The sequence below is a fragment of the Salmo salar genome, chromosome ssa17 (assembly GCF_905237065.1).
Source record: "Salmo salar chromosome ssa17, Ssal_v3.1, whole genome shotgun sequence".
NCBI classification, from domain to species: Eukaryota; Metazoa; Chordata; class Actinopteri; order Salmoniformes; family Salmonidae; genus Salmo; species Salmo salar.
Genome location: NC_059458.1, coordinates 23,737,816 through 23,759,010, shown reverse-complemented (window position 1 = coordinate 23,759,010; position 21,195 = coordinate 23,737,816). Strand labels below are relative to the sequence as shown.

Here is a 21,195-nt window from a genome sequence, read left to right as displayed (position 1 = left end):
CAGAGCCTTGCTCTCGTTGTAACTAGCTGTATGACCGACTCTGGTGCCTCGCCATTGTAATTCTCATTGTAACTACATGTCTGACTCTGTGCCTTCTGTGTGTGGCTGCAGGTGCCTGTGGCGTCGTGGTTTGATGACATGGCCGACACCGAGCTCCTGGATCTAATCCCCTTCTTCGAAGGGCTCAGTAAAGTGGAGGATGTCTACACGGTGCTCAGGCAACAGAGGGACTCCAGCTAGCAGTGCTGTCAGTCACCCTACCTCTCTACTACCGCCATCTACAGGACATACCGAGAACCGCGGGCTTAAAGCATCTTCACACCAACCGTACACCCCCTCAGCCTACCGTCCACCAGATCAACCACAAGACTTTGACCTCCAAGCCCACCCCTCTTCTTCAACCCTTCAGACCCACGCTATTACTGCCCTCTATTGGATAAACGGAGGACTTGACCCTCCAGAACACAATCTACCATCCCTCAACCACAGATGGGCTTGTGTAGATGGATGTTGTGGGTTATAATGAGTTAGGTTTTTATACAGTGCCTTTCATCAAATGTCATTGGAACATACAGGACAGTCAGTAGAGGGAATCTACAGCGTTCTTCACAATGAAGAAAAGACATGTAGCAGGAAGGTAATGGGAGCGAATGCCCAGGATCCAATCAGAATCAGTTCTACAACGCCGGCTTGGAGTCGATAAGATTCCGGAAGACCAAACAGTTCTAGAACTCTGTATGGAAAAACAAATGATAGCTGTATGAATGGATATTTACTACTTTTAACACTTTAATGTGTTTTTTATTTTATTCACTTATTCCCCAAGAGACAATTTAACATTTTTAATAAGCAAAGCATTGGCTTTGTGTAAGTCAAGTGGTTTTACTTCTTTCATCGCTCAGCTAGTATCATAATGACTAGCAGAATGGGCATCAATACTTGTTAAGGGGGATGGAATCATAGAGAATGACATTACCCAGTTACTGCAGCTATCAAAACGTTCCATGTCCCTTAATCGTATTTGTTTAATTTTGTTTTTTATTAAAACCATAGGAATACGTGCGATAATGTGCCAGATAACATTTATATGGGGTAATGGACCCGTTTTCATAAATACAGTAGTCAGATGACTGAACTGCACCTTAAATTACAATATAATCTTTTAGGATTTTTTGGATTACAATGTCTGTGGACCTCAACCCAGACAGACTAAATGCTCCAGCTCAGACACATGGACACACTGCCAGTACCAGTCAATGGCCTGGAAAACCATTGGTATTCTGCAAGAGGACCTGGATATGTGTTGGAAAAACATATTTAGATTATGTCCAAGCAAACTGTTGGTCGTCCCTTTGCTGCCGTAACAACGCTACATCCATGGAGGAGGGCTGGGCGACTATTGTGAATACCGGTATGGATCCACATACCACTATATATTTTTACAATAACAGAATTTTGATACAGTGCTACAAATTGGGCTAGTTCACTGTCAGTTTTGTCCTGGTTTGGTTGAGTATAAAACCATCAGAATGGAGAAAGCCCATTAAAATCACTAAGAAGTTATTTGTTGCCATTCTAGGTCATGCACTAATCATAAAACACATTTAGACAAAAAATATATTTTTGCTGTGACGCCCAGCCTTACCATGGAGGAAAGGTGTTGACAGTGTGTGTTAGCCATCTGGTTTTGACAAGCACACTTCTCCCTCCTTTTACTGGAAACAGTACTTGAATACTTTCCCTTTTTGAGAACCTCTTTTTAATGGACTGCAAATACTATGCTTCTTTAGACCAGATTGTAGGATTTGGGTAGTTTTGGTTTTTAAACTTCTAAAGCTTCTGACACAAGGTAGGACTATATTAAATTGGTACTTACCTGGGTTTGGAACAATAAAATAATTGTTATTTGTAAGTAAAAACTAAGAGATGGTCTATCAGGAAGTGAACAGGAAGAGTAGTTTCATGGATTGAGTGATTCGTATTGATTGATACTGTTTTATGAATGCATGGGGAAAAGCCACTGTGTTGGAGTTGACTAAATGCCTACTAAAATACCTTGTGAAATAGGATGATTCAGAGTTTAAATAACCAGTAGACCCATGATAAATCTCAGTATTAAGAAATAATACATTTATTAAAAACATGTTATACTAAATTTCACATTCCAACTTAAACACTCACCAAGTGCCTGTGTCAATCAAGTTAGATACAAAAGACAACATTTAAAAAAATATTATTCATCTTTTTCTTTTGGCAAGTGGGTTGGCCCTTTGTTAGTGTTATCCAAAGGAGGAACAGAAATCACTGTAGTACAAATCCAGAATGTTGTGGGCTCTCTAACAATGCATTAATGGCTAAGGAATACCAGTTATCCTTACTGTACACACACACACACACAATAGGAACTGGGTGAATCCTGGTTTGAAATTCAAACCACCCCCAGCCATCTAGATAATGTGACATCTAGATACAATTTACACACATTTTAAATGTTTTTTTGCATATCTCAAGGCATGATTTCTGTCATAAAAATTCAGTAGGGATATTTACTGTAGTAGATTCAGTCCCTTTCAACTGCTTTGTTCCCTAGTCATTCACAGTGCTTTGGAAAAGAGAGCTTTCTATCACCATGGAGACCTTGACCTATTGCTGTACCTCTTCTTCCTGTATTCAAACACATTAAATAATATATGCATATATTATACACATATGTATATTTTGTTTTGCACTGTAATAAAGCAAACCAAAAAATGAAATTAATATATTATGGATTATTCATGTGACTTATGATTGAATAGCTGTAACGTCTTTTTATCATACCAAATTGTATTGAACTCTTTAATTATGATATCTTCCATAAATGCAATCATTAAATAACCAGTGAAGGTGCTTTTGTGTTCAGGCACTCCATCCTCAGCAAAACAAACAGCCACGATTTGACATCGAAGCACATTCAAAAGTAACAATGTTTGTAAGCTCTATCCTAAGATATTGTCTGACGGGTTTATTGGATAAAACCCTTCATTCAAACTGGGCGTCAGTATTTAATGACAGTAGGGAAAATATAACATCTTTAGAAAAAAATATTTTTTACTTAATTATAGAATTAAAATTAATTTTAAAAAGTTCCTTTCCAATCAATATATTTTCAAAATAAATATGTCTAACAGATGTGTACAATTTATTTATATCCATACACACAGGCATTCATACCCACCATTCTAACACCTTCCGACACCCAAGAGTGTTGCATACCGATTTGACTTGACTGGAATCCACCCTTCTTAACATTTCTCTCCAAGGTTACTTTCTGTCCTTTACAACTGACAGCTTTGCTCATAACCCCAACCATTGAGTAAAACATCAAAACAGTAGTTTGGGGCTTAAGTACCACATTTCATCATCACATTCCACTTTTCTGTCTTGCTCATTACATGCAGCTTTACTAGATCAGATAAACTGCATTCTTATATAGTACCTTCAAACCCTAAAACAGTCTCAGACATTTGATTCCTGATCATAACAGAATCAACATTTCCCATTCTCTCCCCCTTGCCTCTACTTCCACATCACGTTCAGTTTGGCGCTGCTCTTGGCCTTTCCCATGGCGAAGGTAACCGTCCCGCTCATGTCTGGTCTGGTCTGTTTCAGGTTCAGTTTGTGGACGGTTCCGTGGTTCTCTAAGCGGACATCAGGGCTGGACTGGATGGTCTCTCCGTTCAGAGTCCAGACTGGGGGCCTGCTGATGGCCACGGACACCTCACACTGGAAACAGGCCTGGTCAGGAGCTGTCACCGCCACATCCTCCAGCTCTCTCTCTATCACCAGGGACTGGGCTGGAGAGGCAAGGGGATGGAGGGTTAAAAGAGATGGGTCACTTTTTCCACAAAAGGTCAAGAACATCATTCTACGTGTGTGAGGGAGAGAGAGAAATGTGAAAAGGGTAAGGTGAGAGATTGAGAGGAATAAAGTGACAGAGGGACATGTCGAACAACAGCAACAATATGTCAATACGGTCATATTGTTTTACAAGAAACCACCATCCACTCACCTTCCACCAGGAGTTGGGCTGTGGACGTGTGCTCCCCAACCTCTATACTATAGGTACCCTCGTCCTCTACAGTCGCCTCGTGGATGGTCAGTTTATGGTAGCAGCCGTCACTGTGGATCTCTAGCCTATCAGAAGACACCAGCTCTGCCTTGCCTCTGTACCATGTGAGGTCACAGCGCGGCGTGGACACGGTGCAGTCCAGAATCACGCGGTGCTTCTCCAGAGCCGTGCGGTCTCTCAGAGGCTTCACGATAGACACGGGGGCCTCTGTGAAAAAATATGAGAAGTGCAGATATTTCAGTGAAGAGAACTGATTTGAGGTCAGATCATGCACACAGGGAGTTCTTCACCCACAACAGAGATTTGGGTTTCTGTCTGCTTATAAGAACTGAAGTCAGATCAGCTGGACCATCACACAGAGATAGGTGAGGTAGACCTGCAGCCCGGTAGGTAAAGCCCTACCTTCCACCTCGAGGTAGGCTGTTGATTCTGTCTGTTTAGTCACAAAGCGGATCTCCCCAGAATCCTCAGCTTTAACGTTGCACATGAGAAGGAAGTGTTTGGTCCCTGAAGGAAGAAACACAGACATGGAATTTCAATGTTTATTCTATTATTTATTTGACCTTTACTTTACCAGGTAGGTCAATTAAGAACAAATGATTCACCCGCAATCATGAAGTTTAACGGTTTGATGGATTAACTGATTGATTGATTGATTGATTGATGGACCGATGTATCACTAACCCTCTGTGCGTATCTTGATGGTGCTAGTGGGTCGTATCTTGTGTCCATCCTTGTACCACTCCCCAGTCACGTCCTCCATGGACACCTCACACATGAACACAGCATTCTGGTCCTCCTGGACATACAGGTCCTCCAGCCCATGTAGCACCTCCAGTTCAGGCTCTGTGGAGGGAGATTGGAAGATTGGTTCAACACATTGGAACAAACGTAACCATGCCAACAATGGAAGAGCATTAGTCAGGCAGCCATGACCTCTAGGTGGCAGTAGTACGCAGTACAAGGTTGGCTGTGTTGGCCTGTTTCAGCCTTCCTGTCACTATAACTGAACACTGGAGGTCAATGAAGAGTACCGTTGGTGAGAGTACTGAGATGTTTTACATGCACTTGAAATGAACTGTTCTGCAGTGATTTGATAAGGAGAGTGTACAGTATATTACCATAGACCTCCAGGTTACAGGATGTATTGACGTCTCCTACGTCACAGGTGTAGGTGCCTACATCAGAGAGGCTACACTGTAGCAGCTGACAGAACCTCTTCCTCCCCATGGAGTAAATCCGGTACTGGGTCTTCCCTGGCTTCAGCTCTGTCCCATTCTACAGTCAACAAGAAAGACAGAGACCCACATTATTACCGTATTCTCAGGGATAGACAACACACATTTAATGAGATCAAACTGTTTACTTCCTGTCTGTGCCTTTTCTATATAACATGGTAATACACTACTGACACAAATACGGCAGGTCTATTGGTTGTATATCTATTACCTTCAGCCACCTGACCTCCACGTTCTGTCTGGACAGCTCACACTCCAATGTGGCAGGAGAGCCCTGCTCCAGTCTCATGTCTACCAGCTCCTTCATGATAGTCACTGGAGTCTCTGGGAAAGAACAACATGGAAGAAATGTTAAGAAATGTTCTATACTATAATATCCAATCCAGCCACAGCTCTCCAGGGTTAAAGAGCCCTGTATTAGATAACTGGATAATCATGATGATGTTCTTGACCCTCAACCCTCTCTATCTCTGTACCACAAACGCTGTCTCAGCCTCTGAATGATCGACTATGAAAAGCCAACTGACATTTACTCCTGAGGTTCTGACCTGTTGCACCCTCTACATTACAACCACTGGTATTATTATTTGACCCTGCTGGTCATCTATGAACGTTTGAACATCTTGGCCATGTACTGTTATAATCTCCACCCGGCACAGCCACAAGAGGACTGGCCACCCCTCATAGCCTGGTTCCTCTCTAGGTTTTTTCTAGGTTCCTACCTTTCTAGGGAGGTTTTCCTAGCCACCATGCTTCTACATCTGCATTGCTTTCTGTTTGGGGTTTTAGGTTCGGTTTCTGTACAAGCACTTTGTGACATCTGCTGATGTAAAAAGTGCTTTATAAATACATTTGATTGATTATTGATGATGATGATGATACCTCACCCTTGACAGTGAGCCTGGCAGAGGTCCGGACTCCCTCCGCAGAGAAGACGATGGTACCCGTGTCCTCCAGGGTAAGGTTGGACAGGGTAAGGCCGTGGACCAGCCCGTTGCAGCTCACCCGCCAGTGGTTGCTGGGTTTGACCCGGATGCCGTCCTTCTGCCAGACGCCCTCCACGTCAGTGTGAGACAGCTCCACCTCGAAGGAGGCCGTCTCCCGCTCAAACGTGTCCGTCTCCGCCAGACCCTTACGGATGGCGATCTTACGGGCTGTAGAGGTAGAGACATTGACAGAAGGTTAAAAGATAACATACCTAAAGCCATCACTCTATAGTCTATAGGATACTATTGTAAGATGACATACCAACATTTCATCCATCTCTCACCCACAGGGCTTTACCCATTGTTATTTCAGTGCCTGACGGCTGGCAGCACCATACATGATAGTGAAGGCCAACATTCATTGTAGCTGTTGTTGACAGCTACTATATTCAAAGGCAAAGTAGTTGCAAATAGAATCCTGGACTCAAGCTGTTGTTTTATTAGCTAAGCATAACAGGACACTGCCATTGTGTTGAAGACTTTGGTTCATTACTCTAACTGATGAAATCCTATTCATATCAATAATTATAAACTGGGTGATTTCGAGTCCTGAATGCTAATTGGCTGACAGCCGTGGTATATCAGACCATATACCATGGGTATGACAAAACATTTATTTTTACTGCTTAGTTATGTTGGTAACCAGTTTATAATAGCAATAAGGCACCTGGGGGTTTGTGGTATATGACCAATATACCACAGCTAAGGGCTGTATCTGATGAAATCCTATCATTATCAATCAGTATGACATGGTGTTTGGACATTGTCTTACGCTCCACGTTGAGTTTGACCTGCGTGCGGTCGTGCAGGGTTTCACAGCGGTAGGTTCCGCGGTCAGAGAGGTTGAGGTTACAGATGGTCAGGCTGCGTTTGCGTCCGCTCTGGCCCAGGGTGTGTCGGGGTCCTGGCTGGATGACCACACCCTGCCTCATCCACTGGACCTCGCCCGTGTCCAGACTGACCTCTGTTTCCATGGTAGCGTCTCCGTACTCCTCGGCCATTACCGCCTCCATCTTCTTAGTGAAGGTCACCTGAGCTTCTGGATAACGCCGGAAGGACAAAACATTACTGTTAAAGGGATGGTTCACTAAGAATACACATTTGTATGGTAATCCACTTCCTTAGGCTTCGTTTGAGTTATTTATGTAGGTTTGTTGACTGAGAACACTTTCTCATTTACAGCAACAACCTTGTGAGAGTCGCCTGCTCCCATCTGACACTCAGGTCAAGCTAAACAAGTGCATCTCAAGTATTTGAAAGTATTTGCCATACATATTTGACCCAGGTCTGCTGTGGACTCACCCTGTACTTTGAGGGTGGCTTTAGACACGTTCCCCTCAGCCTCCACTGTGATCTTAGAGGAGTCCAGAATCTGACAGCTCTTGATCACCAGGGTGTGACACAGGCCGTTCTGCGTCGCCTGGAAACGGTCACCCATGACGACGAGCTCACCGTCCATCCCCCACACCAGCTGCACGTCCTCTGGCGACACCACGCACTTGAAGGTGGCGTCCTCTCCCTCTAACACCATGGTGTTGTGGAGCTCTGTCAAGAATTCTACCACGCGGGGCACTGGGGGGATGGAAGGGAAAGGGAGAGAAGGAAAGAAAAACGAATGACGGGCTCGAAGGTTTGTTGATTAATTTAATTAGGGGTATTAATTCTGGTCTGGAACCAAAACCTGCACCCATTTTGAGGGCTGTACTACTTACTCTCGACTCTGAGCCTGGCGGCGGTGCGGTCATCCTTGGACTCGCAGGCGTACTCCCCCGTGTCCTCCCTGGTCAACCTGTGGATGGTGAGGCTGCGTTCCACGCCGTCGGCCCGGATGGTGAACCTCCGGCTGGGGACGATCTCCACGCCGTTCTTCAGCCACTGGACGTCCGCCTTGGGCTTACACACCTCACAGCGTATGGTCACCATGCCGTCCGCATGGGCCACGGTGTCGTGGAGCGGCTTGGCAAACTTCACCCTCATCTCTGAGATCACAAGTGAGAGAGAGCTGTTAAGATTGGTGATACCTTCTATCGCCCTCTGAAACCCCATTCATAGTGCATTTTTTCAACCCCACGTTGCTTTACAAGACTTTAGTCATTCACAACAGCATTTTTATGTCACCTTTTCTTATTGGGATTTGGATTATAGCATCATATTAACCTCTGTTGGTTAAAGAAACACAGTACTCCCCCCTGATCTTCAGCTACTATATAATTAGATAAAGACAGAATGGGAACATGGAAGTTAAAAACCTTTGACTAGCAGACTGAAGTGCATCTCGTCTGTGTTGGCGTCTACTGTGTACTCTCCGCTGTCCGACCGTCTCAGCGGGTCAATGGTGAGGAACCGGGTGGCGCCGTCGACCCCCGTGTGGAAGCGATCCCCTATTACGGGCGTCCAGTCCTTGAGCCAGCGAACGGGAGCATTCTCCTTAGACACAACCCCCATCAGCGTCACGCTCTCTGCCTCGTAACCCGTGATGATGTTCACTGCCTGTTTGTCTACGAAGGTGACAGGGGAGTCTGGGAGAGAGAGAGAGAGAGAGAGAGAGAGAGAGAGAGAGAGAGAGAGAGAGAGAGAAGAGAAAGAGTAAGAGAGAGAGAGAGGGAAGAGAGAAAATAATGAGAGAAGGTGCAAAAGAAAAGGTTCACACCCTATAGTATATAGTATACATTTTAAAGTTAAAGTTTATTCCACTGTAGACATGGCCTCGTTTCGACTACAGATGTAAGATCTTAATTTGATCACTCTTTTGTTGCTGAGAATTTTCCTGCACAAAAGGCTTCTAAAGTGTGTAATTTCCACTTTAAAATGTCAGACTTGTTTTACCCTAATGAAAAATGTATCAACTACAAAAAAATATATTAATTATAATCCACATAATAATTCACATTTCCTGTTTCTGTAGGATTATTTTCCTGCTGTAGCAAACTGGCTCAAATTAACATCCTACATCTGTAAGACTGTAAACACCCTTTTGTCCATATAGCCCAGCCAATTACCTTGGATCTTCACCATGGTGACCATCTTGTCATCGATAGCATCACACATGTACTTCCCAGAGTCTGAGGGCAGGATGTCAGAGAGGATGAGTTTCCTCAGCGTGCCGTAGCTCTCGATGTAGGTCCGGTCATCGCTAGTCAGCTGTCTGTCATTACAGTACCACTGGACAGGGGCATTGGCCCGGGACACCTCACAGGCCAGGATTAGGTCGTCCCCGGCAACCATCTCCTGGTAGTCTGCGTCCTCAGAGTTCCCCAGGATGGTCACTGGAGGCTCTGGAGAAGGAGCAAGAGACTTAAGTTTTTTGGTTGATTTAAATCAGATGCGGTTTTCATAGGTATTATTAATATGTTACCAGATCCACCTTGCCCTCTGAAAGGCTAGGAGGAATTATTTTCCCCATAGTGCTTAGTTTTACACACGACCTCCCCGAAGTCGGTCTCTCTCCGCCCCCTTTAATTACCCTTTTAACCACTATCTCAGTAGGCTTTACACCTATCCGGTCCTCTAAGATCTCTACAAGTACATAGGGGTAGGGGGTAGGGAATGAGGGGTAGAGGTATGGGGTAGGTGGTAGGGGGTAAGGGTTAGGGGATAGCAGATAGGACTTGATTTGTGATTAGGTGATTCTTTACCTTGCACAGTGACATGGAAGGTGATGTTGTCATCTCCGGCATCAAGGAAGTAATCTCCGCAATCTTCCAGCTCAGCGTTAAGGATCACCAGGGACCGGAACGCCCCTTCTTCCTCTTCACAGAACCTCTCGTTCTCGTTTAACCGGCGGCCATCTTTGTACCACTTAGCGACGGCATTCGCCCTGGAGAGTTGACACTCCAACTCGATGTCATCAGAGGGCAGGGACTTGACCTCTGTCTTGACTTCTGACCTATTCACAATCTTCACTGCGGGCTCTGGAGGGAGAAGGTTCACATTTGCAGAGTCAATTCCATTTGAATTCAGTCAATTTAGGACATGAAATCCTCGCTTCTTAATATATTTTAAAATTTTTGCATTAGTATTTTTATAATCTCCTGAATGAATGAAATTGTAATTGTGTGAAAACAAAGTACCATTCACCTCCAACCATCTCTTACCTGACACCTTGACCTGGAAGTCGATGAGGTCATCTGAGGCAAGACAGGTGTATTTTCCAGAGTCCCCAGGGGCGGGCGTGTGGATGGTGAGGCGGCGGATGAGTCCGTCGTCAGTGATGGTAACATCACTGCTCTCCTCCACCTCTCCTCCATCCTTCATCCAGATCACCTCAGCGTTGAACCGTGACACCTCGATCTCCAGGACGATGGGGTCTCCAGAGAAACAGTCCATTACGTCAGACATTGTTTCAGAGCGGGCCAGCTTCACAGGAGGCTCTGAGAAGAGGGGATTTATATGGTTCATTTCTATTCTTTGAACAGAATATTGCAATATGGGAAATTAGCAGACAGCAGAAAGCAATACATCAAAACAACATAATATAGATACCTAAAATCTAACTTATAAGAAATCATAGTGAACAGTTATATTAATAATATTATGTATGTCCATTCATCTCACATAGTTGAAAAATACAAATCAAAGATTGAAATACTTGACCCGGACATAGCTAAACCTCTTACGCTGAACAGTCAGTTCACTGACCACATACCTGTAATAGTGACCAGCCATGTGACCGAGTCATCCTCTGTGTCACACACATACTCTCCTGTGTCCTCCACAGTGGTCGTGGGGATGACCAGTGTCCTGTGGGCTCCCTGGACCTCCAGGATGAGAGAGGCACTCTCCTCCACCTCCAGCCCGTCTCGGTACCACCGTACCTGGGCATCGGACTGGGAGATCTCACAGCTGAGCTCCAGCCTCTCAGAGGTCAGGCTGGTCAGCTCCAGCTCAGACTCAGTGGGGGAGACGATTCGCACCGGAAGCTCTGAGAAAGGGAGAACAACTTGCATTTAAAAGGAAGCGATTGAATATATATAATATATATATATATATATATATATATTTAAATAGAAGTTTGGATATGAAATTGTCTGACATAAGATTAAATTGTGTAATAGTGTAAAAAAGGTAAATTAAATAATTGTCTTCTGATAAGGGGGATTGGTTTGGTAGGAGACCCCAAAAAATGAAATGATTACACTACGACTCACAACAAATGAACCAGGTATGGAACCTTGGAGTATCTTACCTGTGATGGTGACCTGAAAGAACACAGAGTCTCCATCCGTGTCGCAGACGTACTCTCCGGAATCTTCTGCCGAGCCGCAGAGGACGGTCAGCCTCCTGTACGGTCCCTCGGACGTCAGCTGGACGTTCTCCGTCTCCAGGACCTGAAGGCCGTCCTTAAACCAGTGGACCTTACCGCTGGAGCGGGACAGCTCACACTGCAGCACCACCTGCTCAGAGATATGACCCTCCATAACCACGTCCTCCTTGGGCTCCACGATCATCACTGGAGGCTCTTAGTTTCAACAAGGGAAAAGGAGCATATGAATGAGCATATTCTACCACCAGGATAGGAGAATTGAGGTTTGCATCATCATCAAAGTCTCGTCTTTGCTCAACACAATGGAGTCAACTTCACCGGTTACATGACATGAAAACATGTAGGCTAGTGTACAGTACATACCTTTGATGTTGACAGTGAATGAGAGGCTGTTGTCTCCTGATTGACAGCTGTAGGTTCCTGCGTCTGAGGTCTCAGCACAACGGATGATCAGTCTCCTCATGGTGCCCTCTGTTTGTATGGTGATGTTATCACTGGCCTGGACCTCAACCCCATCCTTATACCTGGAGGAAGGTCATGACGGACAGGACAATGAACCTTCAGTATTCTTGATTAGTTGAATCAGGTGTGGTGGTGCTTGGCTGGAACAAAAGCCTGAACCCCCACTGGCCAACACGGCTCTCGCAATTGTTGAAACTTCGTAATAAGCCTACTTATATTTTTTACAGTCTGAACATGATCAGATCCCACTAAATGAACGACAGTCTAAGCTGAAATGACATCCGGAATAATGACATCCAGGATAATGACAACCAGTTTGTGTTTCCTAGCGGTGTGTATGTTAGCTGTGTACCAGGTAGCGTTGGCATCCTCTCTGGAAACCTCACAGGTGAGCACCACAGGATCCAGCTCCATGGCAGACTTCTGGAGCTCCTCCTCAGGGACCTCACTGAACTGCACAGGGGGACCTGGTGGGGGAGAGAGAGAGGGGGAGAGGGAGATGGTGAGCTACCTGGGGAGGTTGGATGGTCATGGTTAGAGTTAGCGTTTGGTTGTGGTTTGGAGGAGGAGGCTTGCTGGGTTGGAGGGGTTGGAGTGAGTAGTGGAGTGCTTTGTTACAGAGTGATCAAACTAAGCATGCTCTTCCAGAGGTTTGTTCAGATACATATCAGAAAGATCAGGACAGTGAGTGGGAGGAAAGATATGGGGGTGAAAAACAGGTTAGAGAAGACTCAGAGAACATTTTCAAACTTGCATTCGTTTTAGAACAGAAGCCACCACATTGGGTAACAAGACCAAGAGAATCCTGTCAACAACAACAACAACAGAAGATGACTAGCCGGCACAGAGGAAGTACAACACAGTATTAGGATTCCCTCAGAGAAAACACAGAACAACAATCTCTGTTGTTCACCTTTGACCTCCACCTGAAACACACTGACATCATCAGCTGTCTGACACATGTAAACGCCTGAGTGGTAGAAATCAGGCGATTGGATAATCAGCGTCCTTGTATGCCCATCCTCCTGAAAGTCTACACCAGGCAGGTTGAAGATCTGCTCGCCATCTTTGTACCAGTAGACTTGGGCATACGGGTCTGATAGGTCACAGTGGAGAACGGTGGGCTCACCAGCCTCAGCGGCCTTGGTCCTCTCCTCTTCAGGGAGGTGGGAGAACATGGCTCGCGCAGCTCGGGGTGTTATGGGTGATTGGTTAAGGTGGCAGATATGGGATGCTCAGTTAGCCTGGGTGATCGTTAGCATGAATCAGCGTGAATCAGTATGACATCATGGCTGATGGTTGAATAAATTCATGTTAAATTGTGAATTCAAAGAGATGGTCAAACTTATGAAAAACCTCCAGTATGGAAAGTTGATGTTTATATGGAAAATTGAACATTTCTGGTTGAGAGTGGATGTTAATGATCTCCATGACGACCAAACATGACATACAGTAACTCACCTTCAACCTCCACATTGAATTTGATGACATCATCCATCGTCTCGCATGTGTACACGCCAGAGTTGGTGAACTCAGCCGATTGGATAACGATCCTCCTCATGTTGCCTTCTGATTGGATGTTGAGGCCGTCTGTCACCTGTAGCTCCACCCCATCCTTGAACCAGCCCACCCTGGCTGAGGGGTGGGACACCTCACAGTACAGGACCACAGGGTCACCAGTCTCCACCCTCTTGTTACTGTCGGACTCTGACATTGGGCTGAACTTCACCACAGCAGCTGGAATGGAATCATTACCCGAAAAATATGTTCAAGCAGTATTCAGTATTCTAATATCATGCAATTGCATATCATTACAGTACCAACAAGCCTAATGTAAATGTTAAAACAGTCCTTGTTATAAGGCCTCCTCAATACAGATTGTCTAGCTTGGCAACATGATCATGTTATTTCTCTTTACGCTCCACCGTCTCCAACACCTACCTTGAACCTTGAGAACCGCTGAGTCTCTGACTCCATTGGCGATGAAGGTGACCTCTGCCTCGTGGTCTTCCACCTTGGTGCTGTGGATGATCAGGGAGTGCTGTGTCTTGGTCTGTTGGATAGAGTAGCGTTGGCTGTCCTGTAGCTGGGTGCTGTTCAGGAACCAGGTACCCGTCACCATCACAGACAGATCGATGGAGAACAGGGCATCCTCCCTCTCCGTCACCTCACAGCCCTGGAGAGGGGTCCTGATCTTGGGACCTGGCACTGAGAGGTGAGAGTTCAATGAATTTCCAATGACATCCAATGACATCCAATGAATTTCCATATAGCTGCAGGGTACACAAATACCATAGTGCATGACAGCCTTTCATTCCTGATCACATCAACATGGTTTCTCTCCAATTCAGCGCTCACCAAGATGGATGACTTTAGGGAACTCCACGTGTCCACTACGACCATACTTATTGATGCAGCAGACGCGGAAGCGGTAATCGCCCTCGCACGGTACGCTGTCTCCCATGACCTCTGCGGAGGTCACCGTGTCGGAGGTCGCACACCTCAGCCACTCCTGCGATCCCACCTCCTGTCTCTCCAGGACATAGACGGAGCGCGTGGTGGTCTGGCTGGTGGGGGCCGGCTCCCAGGAGAGGAGCACGCTGTTGGGCCTGTCCACATCCATCTCCACCCCCACTGGACAGATGGGAGGGCTGTGTCTGGCAGCTGTGGAGAAAACCGAAACAGGGGGAAAGGTACAAAGTAGGTGAGCAACGGTTGCCATAATGCTTGTAGTCTGTCATACGTTTGTTAGTCTCGAACAGATACATTAGGACATGTTGCACAGTATAGCTGGAGTTTTCACCATACTGTGTTCTAGTCCTTTCGGATCTACATGGGTAAATCCCCAAAAAGTTAACTGTAAACTGTGTACATGGCGATTAAACTTTGATTTGATTTGGAAAGTCCCTAAGTAAGGGGCCATGGGTCACTTTGGTCAACATCCACCTTACCTTTGACTCTGAGCCGGGAAGAGGTCTTGGATCTTCCCACAACGAAGGTCACGACCCCAGTGTCCCCGTGGCAGACGTTGACGAACACCAGGATGTGGGTTTTACCAAAGGACTTGAGGATAGTCTGGTGGCTCTCGCGTAGCTTCAGGCCATCTTTGAACCAGTGGACATCCATGTTCTCCTCCTCTACCTCCACACAGAACACTGCGTTCTCCCCCTCTAACACGTCTAGTTTTCGAGGAAGTTTTTTAACAATTGTGCCTGTGGGTGAGACAGAGAGTTGAGGGTCATGTACTGTATGGCTGTATATCCTGGAGAAAAATCATTGGGTTTATAGAAAATAATTTCAAACATAAAAACCCCCATAAAAAACGATTTCTTCAATAGTTCTGATGCTCCAAGATGTCTTTCCTAGACTGTATTAAATGAGAGAATGATACACTGCCATACTTCTTCCATACTATAAGATGTCTACCTACCTTTGACGGCCAGCTCAGCGATACTCTTCCCTCCATCAGGCATCTCACAGAGATAGACCCCATCGTCGTCCGCTCCTACATCTCGGATGGTGAGCCTGCGCCTGGTTCCTTTCTGCTCTATGCCGTATTTACCTCCTGGCTGCAGTCTCTGGTCCTCCAGGTACCAGGCAGTAGGGATGCCCTCATTAGGTACCTCACACTCCAACACGGCCATGCCTCTCTCTCTCACCTCCACGTCTTGCAGTGACCGCCTGAACCGCACCGCTGGAGCTGCACACGGGTGGAAAGGGAGGTAGTTGTGGTTTGGTTTATACACTGTCTGGAAAACATATTGCACTATGTCTCTGTGTAGTATTTTTTCAGTGCTTTAAGCAAATTTTAGGTTGTTTCTACAGTGCTTTAGGCACATTTCCGGTTGTTTTTACAGTGCTTTACGCACATTTTAGGTTGCTTTTACAGTTCTTTACGCACATTTTAGGTTGTTTTTACAGTGCTTTGGGCACATTTTAGGTTGTTTTTACAGTGCTCTGGGCACATTTTAGGTTGTTTTTACAGTGCTTTATGCACATTTTAGGCTGTTTTTACAATTCTTTACGCACATTTTAGGTTGTTTTACAGTGCTTTGTGCACATTTTAGGTTTCATCACTTTAGTTTCCAGTCATTGGTTGAGTTTTGATCAAGGTATAGCACATTCTATGAGCTACGGTATGACTTATGCTATGATTGATTGCAGAATTTCAACAAACAGTAATTTCAACTACATTTAAAGTAAACTTTTAGGGTTATTTCTTCCAATCTCTCAACATTGCTGTGGACTTTGGCCATGGTCAACATGGTTAACGACACAGCAGAAAATCTGTATTCAGGACACATACAGGACACATACCACAGCTCATGATTCAGCCTCTAAATATAGGGACACACAGAGGCAGTGGGGTGGGCAGGGGAGACATGCAGGAGGTAGGGAGAGAAGGGAAGCTAGGGGGGAGAGTGGAAGAAGGGAAGCTAGGGGAAAGAGACTGGGGGAGGTAGGGACACACAGAGGCAGTGGGGTGGGCAGGGGAGACATGCAGGAGGTAGGGAGAGAAGGGAAGCTAAGGGGGGAGGTAGGGAGAGGGGAAGCTAGGGGAGGGGGAAGAGACTGTAGGGACACACAGAGGCAGTGGGGTGGGCAGGGGAGACATGCAGGAGGTAGGGAGAGAAGGGAAGCTAGGGGGGAGAGTGGAAGAAGGGAAGCTAGGGGAAAGAGACTGGGGGAGGTAGGGACACACAGAGGCAGTGGGGTGGGCAGGGGAGACATGCAGGAGGTAGGGAGAGAAGGGAAGCTAATGGGTAAAGAGACTAGGGGGGAGGTAGGGGAGGGGGGAAGCTAGGGGGAGGGGGAAGAGACTAAGGAGGAGGTAAGGGTAGGAAGAGGGAGGTAGGGTTAGGAAGACGGGTCTTCCGTGTTTATCTCCTCCTATCAAGACTCTATGGCAATAACTCCCTGGTAGATTAGGGATGTGGATGCCTAGACGAGACAGGTACCATTTAATTTACGTAGCCAGCTGACTCAGTGTGCTGTGCTATGGCTGGATCACCCTGGGATTATCCTATAATGATGACTAAACAATTACCAATTACGAGGGTGACTCAACTGAGATCTTTTAGCAATGCATTTCCACAATCTACTGAACTCTCTATAGAGCAATTAGTTGTGACAGCTGAAGATCTAACTCCCTCTCTATGGCATTTCTATGAAGTAAGTATGTTCCTGACTAGCATGAGGGTTTGCCACAATGTTATTCCTTCAAAACGATGATGAAATTAGGTAGGTGAGAGCATGCTTTCATCGTTTCAATCAAACCTGATTGTTGATCATCATGGCGAAGGAATTAAGTAAGGAAAGAATGATGATACAGACATAGGATCTTGATTTCTTTAACCTTCATTTAACCAGGCAAGTCAGTAAAGAACAAAATATGATATACAATGACGGCCTAGAAACAATGGGTTAACTGCCATGTTCAGGGGCTGAACGACAGATTTTTACCTTGTCAGTTTAGGGAATCGCTCTAACAATCTTTCGGTTACTGGCCCAACGCTCTAATCACTAGGCTACCTGCCGCCACAATTTGACCACCATGTTGCAGGAGAACTTTCCGTCAATGCAGGAAATTAAAAACTTGTAGTGTATTTGAGGTTTAAAAAGGCTTCTGAAGTTTGTAATTTCCACTTTGAAATTCAAGACTTGATTTTTCCTTATGAAAAATGGATCAACCCCTACAAAAATGTTCATTAACTATAATCCACATAACAATTCACATGTCCTGTTGCTGCAGGATTATTTTCCTTCTGTAGCAAACTGGCTGAAATAAAGATCCTTCATCTGTAAGAAAGAAAAGAGAAGTCCTGAAACACTGCTAAAGCCCTACCTTTGACAGTCAGGTAAACAGAGCTGAGGGTGTGTCCCAGAGCATTGGACGCAGCACACACGTACAGCCCTGTGTCCTGATGTTTACAGTACATCACTTTGAGCGTGTAGTAACCCTCTCTGTCCTCAAACAGAAGGTGACGCCTCCCAGCCTCTAGGGGAGCTCCGTCTTTCTTCCAGATGATCTCAGGCTTAGGTTTCCCTGTCACGAAGCAGCGGAACTTAGCATGTTTCCCCTCCGACACCGCAAATTTCTTCACATTGGCGGAGTTCAGATTGGGCTCGTCCAGCTGTCTCGACAAACCGTGTCTTCCCATCCTGTGCCTCATACTACGAGGTGATGTCTGCCCGTTGCTGTACCCATTTGACGTGGACACCCCGCTCTCCTGCCGTTCCGGGACAAGCTCCACAAGCAGTACTGCGCCCGCCAGCGCCCCTCCTTGATTGTTATGGGCTCTGCAGGTGTAGACACCCCCGTCGGGCATCCGCGTCCGGAAGATCTTCAGCTGGAACCAGCCTCCGTCCTGGCTGCTGACGTTGAAGTGGGCGCTCTCGAAGATGTCGCTCAGCTTCTTCCCGTCCTTCTCCCACACCACCTGGGGCAGAGGGTTGCCTGACAGCTTACAGGAGAAGGCTGCGTCCTCGCCCCGGTCCACCCTCAGGGAGAGGGGCTTGATGAGGAAGTGAGGTCTGTCGTCTGACAGCAGGGGCTCCCCTTCATAGCGCTGCTTCTTTTTCTCCCGCTCACTCCTCTCTCCATTTTCCTTCTCTACCTCTCCGCTCTGTTGGTCTATCTCTCCGCTCTGTTGGTCTACCTCTCCGCTCTGTTGGTCTACCTCTCCGCTCTTTTGGTCTACCTCTCCATTCCTCTGCTCTACCTCCCCATTCTGTTGCCCCCCTAACTCTCCATTCTCCAGCCTGGTTTGCTGCACCCCATTGACCTCTGTCTGTTTCTGTACCCCTTCCCGCTCCTGACTGTCCCCCTCCACCTTCAGTGTGGCAGGGGCGCACGTCTCACCCACGCTGTTACTGGCCTTGCAGATATACTGGCCTGCGTCCTCCAGCCTGACCCCAGTGATGTGTAGGAAGTAGGCCTGGCCCTCCTCCGACAGCCTGTAGCGTCCCTCTGACAGGATCTGTACATTCTTCTTCTCCCAGACCACCTCAGGACGAGGGTCGCCGCCGATCTTGCATTGCAGGACGGCGTCCGAGCCACACTGTGCCGCCACGGGGCGCGAGTAGCCCAGTACACGGGGGGCACCACCGAATATGTCCATGTTGGCTTCCTGCGTCTGTCTCAATCCCTTCTTCTCACTCTGATGGGCAAAACAATTGGGGTCCGTAGTAGGAGTCTCTTGTAGATTGTGTCACACGGTCGTCTCTACCGCATATCAATCTGCAGAGAAGATATGAGTCATAGTACATTAATAATACAGTTACTACATAACTCTCACACAGTATCTAGTGATGTCTTTTATATGTAATTAAGCAATAGGGCCTGAGGGGGAGTGGTATATGGCTAATATACCACGGATATGGGCTGTTCTTAATGCACGACGCAACGTGGAGTGCCTGGATACAGCCCTTAGCTGTGGTATATTGGCCATATATCACAAACCCCCGAGGAGCCTTATTGCTATTATAATCTGGTTACCAACGTAATTAGAGCAGTAAAAATGAATGTTTTGTCATACCCATGGTATACGGTCTGATATACCACGGCTGTCAGCCAATCAGCATTCAGGGCTAGAACCACCCAGTGTATAATGCCTTATATACAGCCCATCAGCTTTGTCTTGGAAGGAGTACTACAGCCTTTCACTCTGAATGTTCTGCATCTAGTGGACAATGTATTCACTGCTTTGTGATAACAGAAGGACATTGAATACAGCCCCAAGCTGAAGGACAGTGCTTTCTCCTCAGTCTAGTGGTGTTGACTCAGTAAAACAACCCATGATAATGTCTCTGAGAGTAAAGTGGAGGTTTGAATTGACAGTAAAGTAGCGTCTCAGTCAGAACCGAACAGACCACAGCCCTCCCAGCTGCTGCTGTAGCTCAGCCAGAGGAGTATTTCAAGTAGTCTGTCCAAATAAAGACCCTGCCTGGAGGCCTTGTGTCAGATAACAGAAAATCCACACAGTAACATACAGTATGTACACCTTTACTCTCCAACATAAGAGTTACAGTATTATACACTAAAGGAAAATGGGTAGAGAAAATATGATACCTACTGGGATTTTTGGATTACTGTTGATGTGCTACATTGCCTGAGAGACATTCACAATCGAATGCCCACAGGGATTGGTATCAGGAAAAGAGAACTCTAGAAATGCCTAATACTTGCTGTCATTGTTGCTATACTAGGTTTAGCTATAACTTTTCAAATGTATTGTGGTGCAGTTGATGTTCTTATAGTTTGTCTGTAGCAGCTGTAGGTTTCGTCTCTGGCAGACAGGGGCTATTTCCCAATACAGAGATAACTCTCTCTCTCTCTCTCTCACATGTGAACACATGGCATTTGATACTGCAGCCAATGTGTCTAGATGCTGCAGTATATTCCCTCCAAAAGGCTTTCATACAGTACATTTTACTGGATCATTGCCATTTACCCAGTTATTTATTTGGTTATCATGGGGGCAAAGATCCTGTTGATAAAGAAGCTATTTTATTGACTTCCAGTGTTCTCCAAGAGTTGCTGAATTTCCTCTTCACTCTCATAGGTGACGTGAAATAATACGCAATCAGCGTCGCTTAAATAATGATACAATCGTACAAACTATGATAATCAGAATCTTACCAGTGATTCCAGGGTGACACTTCCTCTGTTCCACATAGACAATATAGCCCACAAATTAAGAGCCACTCTTCAGAATCTCCTCCCAGGGTTCAAGCAGATTTGGACCCCTTTGATTGGAATGACTTTTGACCCAGGTTTAAGTCTGGTTCAGCGTCCCTTAAAATGGCCGCCTGCTCTGTCCGGTAGGGATATGTTTCCCGCTCTCAGTGGTCTGCTGCAGTCCTGCTCTCTCACTAAGACAAGAATGTCTCTCAAGATGTCCTGACTAAATAAAAGCTAAATGAGTGTCTTGATCAACTTCAAACCTTTGTTCCAAACCGCATCAAACAGATCCACAGCTCTCAAGGCTCGTCCTGTTGCTGTATCTGTCCATCCAGTGAGGTGGCTGTGGCTTCTGGAAGTGGTGGGGGTCTGGAGCTCCTGTACAGGGACCACACAATCCACTCTGACTGCCTGGTGGTTTGCGTCACCCGCTCCTAAGGCGCCCTGTGTGT

At 46.1% G+C, this 21,195-nt stretch overlaps 2 protein-coding genes across 2 annotated transcripts in view; one reads left to right on the top strand and one right to left on the bottom strand.

Annotated features, from left to right (window-relative positions):
• LOC106575604 (carboxy-terminal domain RNA polymerase II polypeptide A small phosphatase 1) overlaps positions 1–2,756 on the top strand; it is a 10,558-nt gene extending 7,802 nt beyond the window's left edge. Inside the window, exon 7 of the mRNA XM_014152209.2 lies at positions 112–2,756. Coding sequence (XP_014007684.1) covers positions 112–240 — 129 coding nt within the window. The 3' untranslated portion in view covers positions 241–2,756. The remainder of the gene's footprint in view (positions 1–111) is intronic.
• On the bottom strand, positions 2,104–21,195 carry LOC106575610 (obscurin-like protein 1). The gene is made up of 25 exons (XM_045699110.1): positions 20,702–21,195; positions 17,906–19,300; positions 15,491–15,760; positions 15,012–15,272; positions 14,419–14,724; positions 14,002–14,268; positions 13,522–13,797; positions 12,413–12,527; positions 11,962–12,122; positions 11,521–11,793; positions 10,981–11,256; positions 10,430–10,705; positions 9,971–10,246; positions 9,335–9,610; positions 8,585–8,854; positions 8,048–8,314; positions 7,638–7,907; positions 7,108–7,374; positions 6,237–6,503; positions 5,561–5,673; positions 5,233–5,389; positions 4,796–4,957; positions 4,514–4,618; positions 4,052–4,318; positions 2,104–3,836 (listed from the first exon to the last, which is right to left on the bottom strand). The coding sequence occupies exons 2-25, from the start codon at positions 19,179–19,181 to the stop codon at positions 3,559–3,561; spliced, it is 6,732 nt and encodes a 2,243-aa protein (XP_045555066.1). The 5' UTR covers positions 19,182–19,300; positions 20,702–21,195; the 3' UTR covers positions 2,104–3,558.